The 18,622-nt window shown below is 37.9% G+C and overlaps 1 protein-coding gene and 1 pseudogene across 1 annotated transcript in view; both read right to left on the bottom strand.

Annotated features, from left to right (window-relative positions):
* EXOC4 (exocyst complex component 4) overlaps nt 1-18,622 on the bottom strand; it is an 822,005-nt gene that overhangs the window by 699,626 nt on the left and 103,757 nt on the right. The window contains exon 7 of the mRNA XM_065883517.1: nt 3,788-3,962. Within this exon, the coding sequence (XP_065739589.1) occupies nt 3,788-3,962 (175 nt within the window). The remainder of the gene's footprint in view (nt 1-3,787; nt 3,963-18,622) is intronic.
* LOC136128495 (large ribosomal subunit protein P1 pseudogene) lies at nt 16,571-18,297 on the bottom strand (annotated as a pseudogene).

Genomic DNA, 18,622 nt, shown 5'->3' with positions numbered 1-18,622 from the left:
TCTTATTCAAATATCAGATATCAAAAACTTATTCATAAAGCATTTTATAACCTTGTGACAACAGGATTACATAGTCTATAACATACTTCCTAGGGCTTAACGTATTCAGGTTTTAAATGCCATAAGTACTGATACAAATAATTCCATTTGATAATATTATATTCTAATACTGTTCAATACATTTGCATAACACAAATATTTTTATTAGTATTTCATGGTACATCTCTTTCCATTCATATACTTTTAATCTGTCTATATCTTTATGTTTAAAATCTCTTAAGCCCAAAATGAGGAACTTGAATTAAAAGATGGGGATATATTCTTCAAAATGCCACTGTTATAATAAAAGGTAAAGAAAAGCTATGGAAATGTTCAAGCTTAAAGGAAACTAAAGAGGCATGAAAAGCAGATACAGTATCTAATGCTAGACTGGATTTTCTACTGGAGGAGCAAAAAAAAAAAAAAAAAAACAAAACAAAAACTATCCTAAAGAACATTACTGGGTCAATCAACAAAACTAGGAAATAGAAAATAGATAACAGAGAAAACACACACAAGTACATAGAGAGAGAGAGAAAACAATTGATAAAGTGACAAAATGCTAACAGCAGTTGAATTTGAGTTAAGAGTTATATGGGCACACTTTGTACTATTCTTACCTTTCTAAAAGTTTGAAGTTATTTTAAAATTTCAAAAAAACAACATAAAACATATCTCTTGTAAACAGTATGGTTGGGTTTTTCTTTTTTTAAACCAATCTGACAAACTCTGCCTTTAAATTGAAGTATCTAGTCCATTTACATTTAATGTAATTACTTACATGGGCGGTATAAGTCTAATATGTTGCTATTTGTTTTCTAGTCATCCTATCTTTGTTTTGTACTTTATCTTTTCTTTCTTCATTGTTCTTTTCTTCCTTTCCTGCTTTTTTCTTTTGGATTAATCAAATATTTGTTCACTATTCAGTTTTATGCCCTTTACTGGCTTTTCAGCTATACATCTATTTTACAATTTAATGTTTGCTCTAGGGATTATAATATGCATCCTTAACTTACCACAGTTTACCTTAAACATTGTATCTCTTCATGTATAATGTAAGAAACTTACAGTAGAGTTTCATTTACCCTATTCCCATCTTTTGTGCAATTATTGTCATACATTTTACTTCAAAATATATTATAAAACCCACATACATTACTATTGGTTTTGCTTTAAACAAAAATTAAGAAATGAGAAAAATATATTTTATTTTTACCCACATATTTACCACTTCTGGACTTCTTTATATTTTCCTGTAGATGAGTTACTATCTGGTATTGTTTTCCTTTAGCCTGAAAAACTTTAACATTTCTTTAAGTGCAGGGCCAGTGAAAACAAATTCTTTCAGCTTTAGTTAATGTGAAAACGTCACTATTTCACCTTCATTTCAAATGATTTTTTCAGTTAATATAAAATTCTAGATTGACAATTTTCGTATTTTATAGCACTTTCAAGATGACATACATCCATTTCTGGCTTGTATTGTTTCTGATGAGACATTAGTGAACATCTTTATCACTGGTTCCCTGTAGGCAATGCACTCTTTTTCCTCTGGCAATATTTAAGATTTTTTTCCTTGCTTTTCAGCTACCTTATGATAATGTGTCTAGATATAGTTTTCTTTGTGTTAAACTTCCTTGGATTTGTTGAACTTCTTGATCTGTGGGTTTATGTTTTTCAACAAATTTAGAAATTTTGGGTCATTGTTTCTTCCAATAATTAACTGCCCCAATCTCTCTCCCTGCTCTCCCTCTGTAGTTCCAACCACACAAATGTTAGACAGCATGATACTGTCCCACAGGACATTATGGCTGTGCTCATTTTTCTTTTCAGTCTATTTTCTCCCTGTACTTTAGTTTAGATTGGTTTTGATTGATTTTTCTTCAAGTTTTCTGATCCTTTCTTATGCAGCATGCAATCTGTTGCTAAATCAATCTGGTAAATTTTTCATTTCAGATATTTTCATCAAATTTTTAAAATTCTGGTTATTAGTCACATTTTTCTGCTTTTTTGCAAGTATAATAATCATATGCTGCACAACGTGGATGCTTCATTATTGAGATACTAGCTTATATTACTTTATTTACAGGTGGATCAGACTAATACTGTAGAGACTTGGTTTGGGGCTTTATTACATGAAATTACAGTATCACGTACACTATGGCTAGAACAGCCCAATTCCTAAAACATCTGAGGCCACATATGAAAGCACAGGATGTTCACTAAGTTCTCCCCACCCTGGCTGGTCTGAATTCCAACGTTTCTGAGCATTTGGCAACTTCTGCAATTTCCATTCAGCTCACAGTCCCACAGTAGCTATATTCTGCCTTGGAGTGGGTGAAACTTCACATCTGACCAAAGGCTCAACACTACTCTTTTCATATTTCTGGGGTTCCTTCTCTCTGCAATTTCCTCTCCTTCAGTATCCTAACCCACAAACTGCAGCTGCCTCCGCACCCCTGAACCCTGAACTCTGCTTCATCTACTACTTAGAGCCTGCTGATGTTTGTTCATTTTCCTATGTCATAGTTTGAAAGTGTCCCCAGAGAAGAAGCTGGGAGGTATGTGAAAGTGACCTCATGTATTCTCTTCTCTCAACTGATGATGCTGATCGCCTGAGTCCACCCAGTTTTCAAGTTACTTATGGTAGGAGGTAACCACATAATGGACAGAACCAGAAGTCCTTAATTCTAACTATTTTTGAAATAGCTTTAAAATCTATTATCTTATTTCATCATTAAAATAAACATGTAACCTGAAAAGCATATATTTCCATGACAGATTAGCAAACCAAGATATAAAATCTTAAATAACCAGTTTCCAAGCAATAAAGATATTTTAATCAACACACAAATATTCATCAAGCACCTACTATGGGCACGTGGTAATTGACATAGTAGCAAAACAAACTCATGGAATATAGTTGCAACCTATATTCTTTCTACTGAACCATCAATAAAGCACACAGACTGTATCCCAAAAACTGTCTAATGAATGAATAATCAGGAATCAATCAATCCACCAAGAGCATGCCTATACTCTCAAAAATAACTACAATCTACATACATGATTTATTTTTTTCCTGCAAAGAATCCTATTTGCCATGCAAATAATTTCACTTCTACACAGTTATATTTTTCAATTCCCTATATATACTTAATTTTTTTCCTATTAGTAGATACTGTCTAACCAAGTCACTTCTATATAGCTATGTCAAATTTGCTTCAGCTAACTCTTAATCGTATTTCTCATTTTCATCTGGCCATATCAAATATATTTTCCTGGCGCATGGAGAGAAAACATAATAAAATTTCTAAATACCCCCTCTGCAGCATCATACCAAACAGTAATATCATTCCTCCGATCTTCAACAGATCAATCAAAGTGGTACATTTATACCTTACAGGTTTATCTTCATCTCTTAAAATAAGCTCTTGACCTGTCTTTTACCCCAACATATGCAAGAGCTGACTGTAAGAAAATGGTCATAAACTTAAGCTACATATGTTTAGATCCTTGATTGCTACGTATTGAGAATCTCCTAATTTTAAAGCCTGGCCAAAAGAAGTTTGTTTAAAAGGTCTTTTGAAAATGATAGAAGTTCATAACATCAGCAAGCATCACCTTTAAATAGGAACACTACATTCTCACTGTTTATGATTAAGAGAATATTTCAGGTGGCTGATTTTTTTTATGTTCCTACCTGTTATTCTGAATCAAGATGGCACCCTCTGTAAAAGGACCTTACCTGCAGAACATCTTGGATCTTCACCCACACGTCTGCCATGTCATACAATTTGACATCTTCCTGCTGAGTCAGTGGAGTCACAACAGTGTCTTGCAGGTACCCCAGGACCACAGAGTGTGCAGCAGCTACAGCATTAAACTTGTCAAACAGCAACTCCAGCAGTTCTAGAAGTAACCTAGTGAAAAAAATAAACATTTACATACAAACAAACACAAAATGATTGACGCTGGCCTGCAAGAAAAACATCAAACTAAAGTGAAGTAGCACACTACCATGTAAACAGCTCATTAAATTTCAACAGATTTCATTTCAAACAGTTGTCTGATCTAAGTAACTTTTGAAAATTTATCTAAGTGTTTGTTTCCTCTGCTATAAAATGGACATGGTGAAGTCAGACAAAGTATTATATGATCACTTATATGTGTGATCTAAAACATAATACAAATGAATCTATATACAAAACAGAAACAGACTCACAGATGTAGAAGACAAACATAGTTACCAAAGGCGGAAGGGAAGGGGGAAGGATAAATTCGGAGTATGGGACTAACAAATGCAAACTACTATACATAAAATAGGTAAGCAGCAGAATTTACTATACAGTGCAGGGAACTATATTCCATATCTTATAATAACCTGTAATGGAAAATACTCTGAAAAATATACATGTATAACTGAATCACTTTGCTGTACACCTGGGACTAACATGATACTGTAAATCAATAAACTTCAATTTAAAAAAATGAACGTGGTGTAAAAATTTTAAAGACAATTTTTAAGTCCCTAAACCAGCAGTAGCAGCTCAGTAAACATTTGTTTCCTTTTTAACATAATTCAGTGATCACTATACTCTTTTATATAGGTAGTTTTTCTAAGGAATTCAGGCAATTTTTCAGACAACAGTTCGAATGTTACAGAGAATGTGCTATTCTCTAGCAATAAATTGGGCACTTTGGTAAGGACACTAATCCTTTTAGTCATGGAAAGCTGCGCTTACTCCCATTCAAATGTGTGGCCTAACTTGCCTGAAAAAACTACACACCTGCCGAGAAATCTGACTTTCACCACAGGGAGCAGCTTGGACCTCCGCATTATCTCATTTTGCATCCTGAGAGATGGACACATATTATTACATGAATTTTATATACTCAAGGACACAAGATGAGGTTGCAAGGCAGCTGACCCCAGGACAAAAGTTGATTTTCATGTCAGAGCACTGAGCCACCTACCTCTCTCTATAGTTTTACAGTGTAGATGTATATTCAGAGATGGCTCAGAGCTTCATGTCATGGATGCAAAGTAATTTCCCCATCACTGAGCCTTACAGCATCACTGATCACTCACACTTGGAATCATCCTTTCCTCCTCTGAAGTTGTATTTTATTCCACGTTTAAGGAACTTATCACACATATGGCTCACATATGTGACTCAATCAATGTGGGTCACATTTATTTATATATAGACATTTTACCTCCCTTCCCCATTATGAGTCCTTTAGAGCAGGCACTGCTTTATACAACTCTGTATACGCAGGAGCACTCAGAACAGTGAGCAGCAAATATTGGCTGAATGCATTTAATGTGTATACCATGAATGAGTACAGTTTTGGAACGTGACCTTTATTGTATCATCTGTGGCTCTCAGTTCATAGTTCCTAAGTAGACTTATAAACCAACCTGGAAAGTAGAAAAAGAAAGCAAAACATCTTGTCAGCAGTGTCGATTAACAAGATTTTATTACCATAAATAAGAGGCTGTAACTACAATCTCATCAAAACGTATAGCATAATACCTATTCCTATGGCTTCTTTATTGCCCAATTACTGTAATTAATGTGCCAATGTGACAGCCAATAATTATCTTATGATAAAACCCTAATATCTCTGACATTTTGATTTAGACAAGACAGAATCAATAAAAATATACATATTCCTCCCAGTCTAGAATATATATATAAAATCCAGAAATTACACATCATAGTTGTAAAGAGGAGCCATTCTACCTTTGAATGATGATTTTTTAAAATCTTTTAAAGGTAAATTCATATTTATACTCACATTTACCTAAAACAATTCTTCACTTTCATCTGTGTTATATAAGAACTACTCAAAATCAGCAGAAAGAGGTACAAAGTACAGGAAGTTGTATCTAACTTAACTAAAATAGTTAATTCAGTGTTGGTAAATAATCTGTGTAAGACTGGTATCTGGCATCATACAGAGAAAATGCCTGATTAAGTAAGGTTCTACTTTTCAAATAAAGATTTATGCTGTGTATGTAAAAGCCTGTGGTTCCCAAATGTCAATCCACAGACCACAATGTATTTTTCAGTGGTAGACAGAAAAATAAGACCATATATTCACGTTTCACAAAGGTAAGTTTGTTTGATATTTTTGGTATTCTCTTGGTAAGAAAAATCTGTTATTTTCTCCCATGACTGCAGTTATATTGCTAAATGCCCTTACTTGACAAAATTAAAACGTAGTAACCTTATGCTATACCCAAACATTTCTGGAATGATTTTTTTTAATTTTTATTTTATATTGGTGTATAGTTGATTTACAATGTTGTGTTAGTCTCAAGTGTACAGTAAAGTTATTTAGTTATACATATATCTATTCTTTTTCAGATTCTTTTCCCAGATAGGTTATTACAGAGTACTGAGGAGAGTTCTCTGTGCTATACTGCAGGTCCCTGTTGATTACCTATTTTATGTATAGCAGTATGTACATGTTAATCCAACCTCCTAATTTATCCCTCTCCCTCCCCTTTCCCCTTTGGTAACCACTAGTTTGTTCTCTTTGTGCGTCTGTTTCTGTTGAAATGATGTCGATTCATGACATTCAGAAGCGTAAGGCATGCTGGTATCCAACTTCCCAATGGCATGAAGTTCTAGGTACAGGCCTACAAACCAGCAATAAAGCAGAAAACACTGGAAGAGGAGTGGCTCCTCTGAATGGAGGGGCTGCTGTCTGGTTATCTCCAGGGCCACTAGACTCCATGACTACACACACCTTGGCTGCCACTCAAGGACAAGAGCAACTCAGCAACCAGGGGCAGTGCTCTGTTTAGAAAAGAGACCTAAGAGGGAACTGAGGTGTAAAATGAGATCCATGGTATCTTAACAGTATGGAAATAGCAATCCCTGGATAAAATGCACCACACGACCACCTTCGGCCACACCTGGAGGATCAAGACCAAGACAGATGTGTTGTAGTATGACTATCAGAGCCATAAGACAGGCTACAGAGGGAAGAAAACAAGAAGAGCCAGGCTGGAAATCAAGACACTCTATTTGCCGCTCTGCCTACCTTGAAACATCCACCAATTTCAAAGAGAGGGAAGCTCTCCTCTGCCTCACCACAGCACAGTCTCGACAATACTAATAAAACCCGCAGCTCTGACAGTAAAACTTAAAACTTTTGTGCTGCAAATGATGCCATCAAGAAAGTGAAAAGGCAACCCAAGAAACGGGAGAAAACATTTGCAAATAATTTACCTGATTTGTATCTAGAATACCTCAAGATTTCTTACAACTAGTAACAAGACAACCAAATTTTAAAATGGACAAAGGATTTGAATATGCATTTCTCCAAAGAAGATATATGAATGACCAGTAGGCAAAGAGAAGATGCTCAACATCTTAGCCATCAGAGAAATACAAATCAAAACCAGGAGATACCAGTTTTTCGATGGTTATAATCAAAAAGACAGACAATACAAAGTACTGGTAAGGATGTAGAGAAATTTGAACTCTCATACAGCACTGGTGACAATGTAAAAATGGTACAACTGCTTTGGAAAACACTTTGGCAGTTCCTCAAAACATTAAACATAGAGTTACCATACGTACCCAGCAATTCCACTCCTAGGTATATACCCAAGAAAAACAAAAACACACATGTGCACAAAAATGTGTACACAAGTGCTCACAGCAGCATTATTCATAATAGTAAAATATTAAAATAGTAGTAAAATAGTAATAGCAAAATCATAAAGTGGAAATAATCCAAATGTCCATCAACTAACAAATGGACCCAAAAAACCCGAGGTATATTCATACAATAGAGTATTATTTGGTTATAAAAGGAGATGAAGTACTGATACATATTACAACATGAACCTTGAAAACATTATGCAAAGTGAAAAAAGTCACAGAAGACTACGTTGTGACTTTGTGTGATTCTATTTATATGAAATATCCAGAATAGGCAAATTACACAGATGGAAAATATGTTAGTGGTTCTTAGGTAGGTGGGAATTACCCACTAAAGCATATGGGGTTTGTTTTGTAGGGGGGACAAAAATGTTCTGGAACTACAGAATGGTGATGGTTGCACACCCTGTGAATACACCAAAAACCAGTGTTTCAAGGGGTGATTTGTGTAGTACGTGAATTATATCTCAATTTGGCTGTTTTTTGTTTTTGTTTTTTAAATCATCAGCTGTGGCTCTGAGTCAGGCCAGTGAGGGCCCAACACCTCCCCTGTGGTGAAGTGAAAACATATAGAACAGCGAAAAAAGGAAACTGATGTCTCAAAAAGTGAAGTATTATGAACACTGACTCCTTCAGAATCTTACTACCAGGAGGACATTAGTTTCTCTCTATTGGTTCACTTGTTTTTTTGTTTGTTTTTCCTTCTTACATAAGTAACCGGTAAAGAAACAAAAGATGCACATTCTTTCCCAACATTGATAATTCCTAACTCTGTAATTATGAGAAAATCTCTCAACTTCTTCAAGTGTTCCTATCTGTAAAACCAAAGTATTAATTAATACTTGTTCCAGGAGCCTCACACAACTGATGGATGGATCACATTAGAAAATGGACAGAATTAGTTGAGGTAACTGTACTGTATTAGAGAGAGAGGAGGTTTCAGGATCCTTTTGTATGGATTTCTGGCTTGAGCAACTCTGAAGACAATGGTTACCCTTCCTGAGAGAAAGAGAAAGAGAGAGTGGGGAGAGGGAGAGAGAATGAGAATGAAGTGAAGACAGAAACTGTTGAAAAGGAGAGCTGTTGGGTTTAGATCTGAAGATGTTAAGTTTAAGGTGTTACATACCGGTCCTCGGATATGTAAGTCTGGAGCCCAGGAGAGAGACTGATTTTTGGAAATTTACAAAGTGATAAATATTTGAGAGGATGAGATTACTCAGGGATAATATGCAGAGTAAGACAAGCAAGCCAACATTCCCCGAAATAGCAGCAGTGAAGAGATGTTCAGGAAGTAGCAAGGCAGGAAAACGACGACAGGAAGGAAAATTGTAGAACACAGTGGAGAAGAGAATAGCAACAGAGCCAAGGCTACAGGGCAGCCAGCTGAAGTAAAGACAGAAATGTACAACTCACAGGTCCCAGTGACCTTGGCAAGAAGGGTTTCAGGGGAGCACTGGATGCTGAACTCAGCAGCGGGATAAGGAGTGAATGGCTAAGAAGGGAAAGAATCCAAGTCGATCACACACTTTGCAAAGGCTGACCATTCCTCACCAACACATGCCCTCCTAAAAAAAGAAAATGAAAAAGCAAGTGACTCTCTCCCAATGCAGCAAGAATAAGAGAGACCAGGAATCACTCACATGAACGAGACATAAAATGCAGTAGTCTGGCCCAATTTAAAGCTACCAGAAATAAACTGAAATATGCTGTTAATATTCACATGCACTCGCTGGCTGCCCACCCGACACTAGATCGAGAAAACAAGTGTTTGCCTTTCACTGCAGACACACTCAGGATGACCTGCACACACAGAGCCCCACAAAAGTCATCCCCTGAAATTGAGGACACGGGGAGGGGGGAGGGTAAGCTGGGACGAAGTGAGAGAGTGGCATGGACTTATATACACTACCAAATGTCAAATAGAAAGCTAGTGGGAAGCAGCCACATAGCACGGGGAGATCAGCTCGGTGCTTTGTGACCACCTGGAGGGGTGGGATAGGGAGTGTGGGAGGGAGACGCAAGAGGGAGGAGATATGGGGATGTATGTATATGTATAGCTGATTCACTTTGTTATACAGCAGAAACTAACACACCACTGTAAAGCAATTATACTCCAATAAAGATGTTAAAAAAAGAAAAAAGTCATTCCCGACCCTACTCCACCACCAAAATATCGACTAAATAAAAGATGATATAAAACATGACACTGCAACTAGCTCAGTTGCTTAAATCCTGTTAGGATCAAGGTTTTCACCACTGATCCAAATGACAAAAGAGCAGGCAGAATCATTAAATTACTAGAGATGCCTTAAATTGAATTGAATAAAAAAAGGCCTCAGACAGGAATAAGCCTAAGAACCATAGAGATTAGAATTTCAGTTAATTGCAATTTCTACCAGTCAGAAGAAAATTGTGTGTGCGAAGGCGCGCGCGCGCACACACGCACACGCACACACAGAGGTTATTTCCAGAGTCACAAAACAGTATGCAATAATATGCAATACAACACCACAGTCAGTGAAAGAAAACTTCAATCCTGGGATGGCAATGTGGTATAAATGCCGGTATAAAGGACTGGCATTAGAAAGCTGGACTTGGTACCAGCTCTCTACTGAATAGCCATGGGATTTTCAGTACATCATGGGACTGTTCCAAGTCTCAGGCTCCTCAAACACAAATTTCCTCAATTACAATTTCCTAATCACAAACTGTGAGAATTAAATGCAATAATGTAAGTGAAAGTATACTAAAAAGCAAGCTCAAAACAATAGTAAATTGCTTCCTTTAACGGTTACCATCTAGAGGGGGAAAAGACGGGGGGCGGGGGGGACGACAAGAGATACTCCAGATGTCCCCATGGCCCAGCTGCATCTCTGTCCTTCCCCCAGCTTAGTGAAGTCCTGCTTGTATTCCATAAGATACACTAGTATCATCCCAATAGAACCCCTCTTTAATTCTGCGAGCTGGAGGTGGGTTCTGTCACTGCTAACTAAAAGAGGTCTAATTCACAGAATAACAGCCAATTCTTTCATTCCCCTTTCATTCTATAATCCCTCAAAAAAAAGCAGATGATCACAATGGACTGAGAGAAGTGACAAAAGAGCAACATGCATGGCCTCCTGGGCCAGAGAATAAGAACACAGTCCCTGTTTATGTGTGGTTATGTACCCACACCTCTCCCCCAACACATGGCCCAATGCCTAGAGTGGAGAAAACAGTTAAGCTGTGGGTGCCTGAGTACATATGAGTAAAAGAATAAGCAATTTTGGGTGGCAGTATTCGGGTAAGTCCAGGACTACAGCCACCAGCCTGGGGTCCTCTGCATGCGGCCAGCAGCTAAAGCTGTCACGATGGACGAGAGCCCTTAAACAGTGAGGCTAGAGTGAGATAATGATGATGACAACGACGACGACCACAACAAAGACAACTACGTCTTCACAGCCACACTGATGACAACAGGCCAGGCGCTGTGTGAAGCGCACACTTTATCCTTGGGAGAACCCAATGAGGAAGGTACTACTTTTATCCCCACATTATAGACAAGGGGACGAAAGCTCAGAGATAAAGAGAGACCAAAGGACTCGATTTTGGAGAATGTTTCTTTTAAAGGATGTTAGGAAAAAAAGTAATTTAAGAGAAGAGGCCAGAGTTATCAGTACTATCAAATGCTACAGAAACCAAGGCTGGAAAGAGCATCAACAGAAGTCTATCCTGCCTCTATTTTCTCACTGCCAACCAGTTTACCCCTGGTACTCTACTAAAACAATTCCTGCAAAAGTCTCAAATCACCATTTTGCTCAATCTAAGATATACACACTACTCTATATAAAATAGATAACCAACAAGGACCTAGTCTACAGCACAGGGAACTATACTTAATATTTTATAATAACCTATAAGGGAGAAGAATCTGAAAAAGAAGAGATACATACACATGTATAACTGAATCACTCTGCTGTACACCTGAAACTAACACAACATTATAAATCAACTATACCTCTAAATAAATAAGACCTCTTCAGCCCTCATTCAAGGAGGTGCAGTGCTTGTTTCTACTGACCACTCACTCCTCCTTGAAACACTGCCTTCCACGGGCTCCAACCCTATACTCTCCCACTCTCCTTCCACCTCCCTGGTTGCGCCTTCTCAAGAATCTCTTCCTCAGCCTGTTCCTTAAATGCTGTCAACTCTTCTCAATCCTCATACTCTCTCTGGGTGAGCTCATCCACCACTTATGTCTTCAATCATCCACCTGCTAATGACTCCCAAACGTATCTTCTGTCCAGACGGCTCTCCTGAGCTGTAGACATCAAACCTAACACAGCTTAAATAAAACTCATCATTCTCCTACCCAAACCTACTTACCCATTTACCTAAGTCAGTGAACGGTATCACTTACCCCAGAAAATCATCCTCCCCTCCCCTCTTCCTCAAATCCAATCAACTACCAACCTCTTTTATTTCTACCTCTTTACTACCTCTACCATGGGCCTACTTTAGCCCATTGCCACTGTTACTCTGCTAATGCAGGCCTTATCATCTCTTCCCTGGATTTTTAAAACAACCCTTAGAGGAGACACTCCTTTCCTCCAGTCCTTGCCTCTCCTTCTCTAGACTGTAAATTCAATGAGAGTAAGAACTATGCCTGATTTACCACAGTATTCTAGTATTTGTCATAATAGTAAGCATATGACAGGCAATAAATGAGTATTTGTTCAAAGAAAGAATGAAACAATGAGCTCCAGCAGATGGGGGAGATAGAGACCGGATTACAGATAACAAGTGGCAAGGAAATATGTATCACTGACAGTGATCTCCTGGAGGGAAATTAGATGACCACAACAAAAATATTTCACACAAAATTCTCCTCTCAGAAAGATAACCTCATCAACATAAACATGAGAACGAAAAGAAATATAGTTACAAGCTGAAAGATATATATGCATTCAGAGCTAACTTTAATAATACTGTGTTAAAATCTATTTTGTATTAAAAAACATGAAAGAGTCAAGAAGAAGCAAATATTTGTTCTTTAAACATACTTCCAATTACCTGGCAGGTTTTAAAAACAGGCTTCTTATAAATACAAGCAAAATGTTACCTGTTCTTCCAGATAGCCTACTAACTTCCTACCCATAACTACTCCTATGTATCTCATCTTGGAGTGCCACCATGAAAAAAGGCAGAGAATTACGGAGAAGAAAATGTTAAGGAATAGTCACAGTTGCACAAGTCAAGAAATGTCTGTGGTATAAAGCTATATCATCAAGCTGTGAAAAATGTTCAATATTTAAGGTGAGATTCAACTATCTGGATCTAAATTTAACATCCAGGGAACCTTGAATTAGTCATTTGGCTGGAAAATCCATGTTAGCAGCCAAGAAGCTGCCTTGCTTGGTCACGAAGATACACACACAAGGTAGAAAATCAGTCCTGTTCTACTACTTATCTGCTGAGACCTTAATATCAGGTTTCTGCGTTTTCCCACTGACAGACAAAGGCATTAACCACAAAATACTTATTTCCCTACTTCTATGTTCTAAAAGATAAGAAAATACTGAACTCTGAGCTTAGGTCTTATAAGGTTTTATATGAAAAATTAAAAGAAACTGATCATCAATTATTTCATATCAAAATGGTCTTTGTTTTACACTCCTGTATCTCACATACACATTTTCATAATAAGCTTGGCTGAGCTAGTATTTTTCATTTCAAACAGGACATAGATGCCGTTTAATCTTCAAGGTTATCTAATACCTACTTCTAAGGGATAGAGATTAGTTTCACCACTTTTATTAATAACAATCTTCATGTAAAGAGCAGTTACTATTTGAGGAGTGCTGACTAATTCTCCATCTGCACTATGAAAAGAATAGGAAAAAATTATTAGCAATATAGAATGAAACACAGTAAAAATAAAAAGAACCAGTCCTGGCTCTAGTAACTGCCTTCCTGTGTCACTTCCCCACTTGTCAAGTCAGCCTCTCATGCTCAGTTTCTGAATTCTTGGTAGATAACCTCGAATGAACTTCTAGTTCTAATGTGTGGCAAATTAGGGAGTGAAATTAGAAAATAAACCCAGGCCCTTTTTGTTTGAATTAAAGTATTAGTATCATTCTTTCAAAAGCCTTTCCTAGGACAGTCTCCTCAACAAAAGATGATCAAAAAACTGAATGGTCATATGCAAAAGAATGAAACTGGAACACTCTCTTACACCATACACAAAAATCAACTCAAAATGAATTAAAGACTTGAACTTAGAACTGAAACCATATAACTCTTACATGAAAACACAGGAATAAGAGCCTTGACATTAGTCTTGGCAATGACTCTTTGGATTTGACACCAAAAGCAAAGATAAACAAGTAGAGAACCACATCAAATTAAAAGCTTCTGCACAGCAAAGGACACCATCAACAGAATGAAAAGCAACCTATGAATGGGAGGAAATATTTGCAAACCATATATATGATAAAAAGTTAATATCCCAAATGTATAAAGAACTCACACAACTCAAAAACAACAACACAAAACACAATCCGATTAATGGGCAGAGAAACTGAATAGACATTTTTCCAAAGACAAACAAATGACCAAAAGGTACACAAAATGGTGCTCAACATCACTAATCATCAGGGAAATGCAAATCAGACCATAAGGAGCTATCACCACACACCTGATAGAAGGGCTATCATCAAAAAGACATGAGATAACAAGTGTCAGGGAGGATATGGAGAAAAGGGAACCCTTGTACACTGTTGGGTGGGAATGTAAATTGATGCAGCCACTATGAAAAACAGTATGGAGGTTCCTCAAAAAATTAAAAGAACTACCATATGATCCTGCAATCCCACTTCTGGGCATATATCCAATAGAAATGAAAACAGACTCTCAAAAAATATCTGCACCCCCATGTTTATTGCAGCATTATTCACAAGAGCGAAGACACGGAAACAACCTAAGTGTCCATCAATGAATGAATAGATAACATACGCACACACACGCACAACCCCACGTTTCCACTGCAGGAAACAGGGGTTCGATCCCTGGTCGCAGAACTAGGATCCCGCATGCTGCGCGGCATGGCCACAAAACACACACACACACACACACACACACACACACACACACACACACACAGTGGACTATTATTCAGCCATGAGAAAGAAGGACATCCTGCCATTTGCGACAACATGAATGGACCTTGAGGGCATTAGGTTAAGTGAAATAAGTCAGACAGAGAAAGACAAATATATGTTCTCACTCATATGCGGAACCTAAAAGAGCCAAAGTCAAAGGAACAGAGACTAGAGTGGTGGCTGCCAGGGGCTATGGAAAACGGGTGATGGTGGTCAAGGAGTACAACCTTCAAGTTATAAGATGAGTAAGATCTGAGGAACTCAGGTAAAGCATAGTGATTATAGTTAATACTGTATTTTATAATACCTGAAAGTTACTAAGACAGTACATCTTAAAAGTTATCACCACAAAAAAGAAATGGTAATTATGTGATGTGATGCAGGTGTTAGCCAATGCTAGGGTAGTCATCATTCTGCAATATTTAAGTATATCAAATCAACACATTGTACACCTTAAACCTACACAATGTTATGTCAGTTATTATCTCAATAAAGCTAGGGGGAAGAAAAGCCTTTCACCCATTTGAAAAATCATATTTCATCATAATGGAACATTGGAAAATGTATCCGCAAATCCACTTCCCAAAGAAGAAAAGTTATGATTTCAGGTGTATATTCTTAGTACTTAGTTGTATACTGGTCTTAGTACAAGAACGTACAAGGTTTCTAGGGGAACTGTTTACGTGTCTCTAAGTCATCAGTCTGATTCTCAAGTGAGTCAATTAAGACTCATTTACTCTGTGGCGGCTGATCACACTTCTTAACATGTCCAGCTATTGCTGAGAGGCCTGCCATTGATCACAGCGGGGTGTGGGGTGGAGACTGTACGGGTGCGGGAATGGATGTGTCAGCGTAAATACCGCCCTTCTCCTGAGGAAGAACAAAATCAGGCCCAGGAAATGAGTTAGGACTGTGATCTTTACATAAGCCAGAAAGCAAAGTTCCATGGAGGATACAGACAACTTATCCTCTTAATTCCACCACCAACCAGCTTTGTGAAACTGTCAAATTATTGCAGCTTTCCCACTTCCTTGGGTAAATCTGGGATTAATAATAATGCCCCTACCTGTGATGAGGCCAACAGTAAGGCTCACTCAGGTGAGATGCCAGATGGCAGACTGCTTTGCGAAGCATAAATGCTACAAAACTACAGAACTCCGTGATGTCTGTGATGTTACAAAGAGTGTTCTCAAATTTTAGCATGTGTAGAATCATCTAGAGACTCCTGTAGGCCCTGCACTCAGGGATTCCAATTTAATCACCCCTCCCCACAGGGATAATTTACATTTCTAACTTTCAAGTGACATTGGTAGTGCTGGTCCTTAGACCCCCCTCTGTGTAGTGCTGAGATTTTTTAAAAAATAAAAATCGTTTCCTCTTATTTTAAAATTGTCTTCTTTGCATTTTTCTTAGTTATTCATTCATTAAACTTCCTGGGCACTTAGTACGTGCCCAGCCCTAAATCAGGCTGCAAACACAAAGTTAACCCCCCTCTTAAAAACTTACAGCCAATCTGATTAGAGAACATAATGATGATATGGGCCAGGAACTAGAGGAGCCCAGAAAAATAAAGTACAGCCTAAGATACACACAAAGGTGCTCTAATCATATCTGACCTCACCCCTAAACATCACCAAGGGAAGAATTTCATTTGACACACTTTTTTTTTTTTTTTTAGCACCAAACAGCTCAGCTTTTTAAAGAGGTTTAGTCAAAAAGAGCAAAGCCCAGGTCATCGTCAGACTCTTCAGATTCTTCTTTCTTCGCTTCCACCTTCTTCTCCTCAGCTGGGGCAGCAGTGGTGGAGGGGGCAGGTCACCTGCCTCGCACCGTGGATGAGGCTCCGGATGCTGACACCGGCCAAAGCCTTTGCAAACAAGCCTGGCCAAAAAGACTCAACATTTACACCGGCTGCTTTAATGAGGGCATTGATCTTTTCCTCCGTGACCGTCACCTCATCATCATGCAGGATGAGGGCCAAGTAGATGCAGGCGAGCTCCAAGGCGGAGGCCGTGGTGCGGGCGAGCGCTAGGGAGGGGCTGCCGGGCACGGTTCTAGTCGCCTGATGAAGTGAGGGCCTCACCCCAATGCAGCCTTAGCTTCCTCAGAAGGACGGAGCGGCTCAGCGGTAGCTGAGGAAAGCTGACACAAGTTTTTGTTTGTGTGCTTTTGCTATGAGAAAGATTCAGTGCCGGTTTGAGTGTGGAGTATCTTTGGATTATGACACCAGCAAGCACACAGAAAATGAAAAGATCTAAGGCAGCTCTACTATCTGCCAAATAAAGAAGTGGCCTTGATGCAACACGAAGGCAGACACCTAAATAACGTTATCAATAACCTAGAATGTAGATTTCATCCATCATTTCCTTAACTGGCCCCATCTCTAATATGAACCTCCTACAGTGTGCAAAACAAGAGAAATAAAAAGCATTTTTTTTTTACCCTGACAAATATAAAATAAATATTTAAGAAATGTAACACTGAGTAAGACCTCTAGCGCATTCAGCCAAGCTCCCTTTCTCCAGGGACTATAACTAAAGGACAACATAAGGATCAGAAAGACAGCTGTCCAACTGCACGTTTACCAAAGAGCTATGAACATTACCCACATTATTAATTCACCTGATATGCTAAGAGGCTATCATCTATTGCTTACCTGGGAAATCTAAAAAAAAAAAAAAAAAAACATACAAATGAACTTATTTACAGAACAGAAACAGAGTCCCAGACTTAGAGAAGGAACTTATGATTACCAGGGGGAAGGTGGTGGGGGGACAGTTAGGGAGTGTGGATTGACATGTACACACTGCTATATTTAAAATGGATAACCAACAGGGACTTACTGTATAGCACAGGGAACTCTGCTCAGTATTCTGTAACAACTAATTAGGAAAAGAATTTGAAAAAGAATAGATAGGTGTACATGTATAATTGAATCACCTTGCTGTACACCTGAAACTAACACAACATTGTTAATCAACTATACTCCAATATAAAATAAAATGTTAAAAAAAGAAGAAGCTATCATCAATTAAGTCTTACAAGAAAGTATGTAGATTTGGGACCAGTACTACCTTCCATGGTAATGAACTCTATATTTTAGTTAACAAATGGTGTAATAAACCCCATATGTAAAGAAGTAATTCCTTTCATTTGTTCTAAAAATATTTTAGTAAAGCTGCAGGGGATTATATTCTAGTTGAGGAATAGTGGAATTTCTTCCATATGTCCCTGGTTCATCCTATTCATACTCTTCAGTATTTAATAGCTGGGTGTATTTAGAGCATGTTCTCACTGATACATGTAATCAAAAGTAGAGATTTAATCAAATGGAATCATAATCACTGAAGTTAAATTTACTTGCTTCCCGCTTGCTTTGATTCAAATTAACGACTCATCTAAATTACATCGAGGCCCTTCCTGATTCCAAGCATGTCCAGGTGCTACACGCAGTGCTTGGGAATGGCTACAAGAAGCCACAAGGACAAATGCTTGACCTTGCTTCAAAGCTGCTCTTAAATGATTTTTCTGTAAAATAAAATGACCAATTCCACCAAATCCTACATTTCAGATACTTAGGTGAAGAGTAACTAATAGAGAAAGAAGAGATGAAAGGAAATGCTACTTATTTGAAAAAGAAATACATGCCTGACTCTAGCCACAGATATAAAGAAATCACGAGAAATATTTATTTCTCTTTCCATAAACACTGTACTTGTACCACAAAACTAAACTTGGGGCTTGAGCCTTTCGACTGTC

This window comes from Phocoena phocoena, chromosome 9, assembly GCF_963924675.1.
Source record: "Phocoena phocoena chromosome 9, mPhoPho1.1, whole genome shotgun sequence".
NCBI classification, from domain to species: domain Eukaryota; kingdom Metazoa; phylum Chordata; class Mammalia; order Artiodactyla; family Phocoenidae; genus Phocoena; species Phocoena phocoena.
This window is presented reverse-complemented; position numbering and strand designations above follow the sequence as displayed.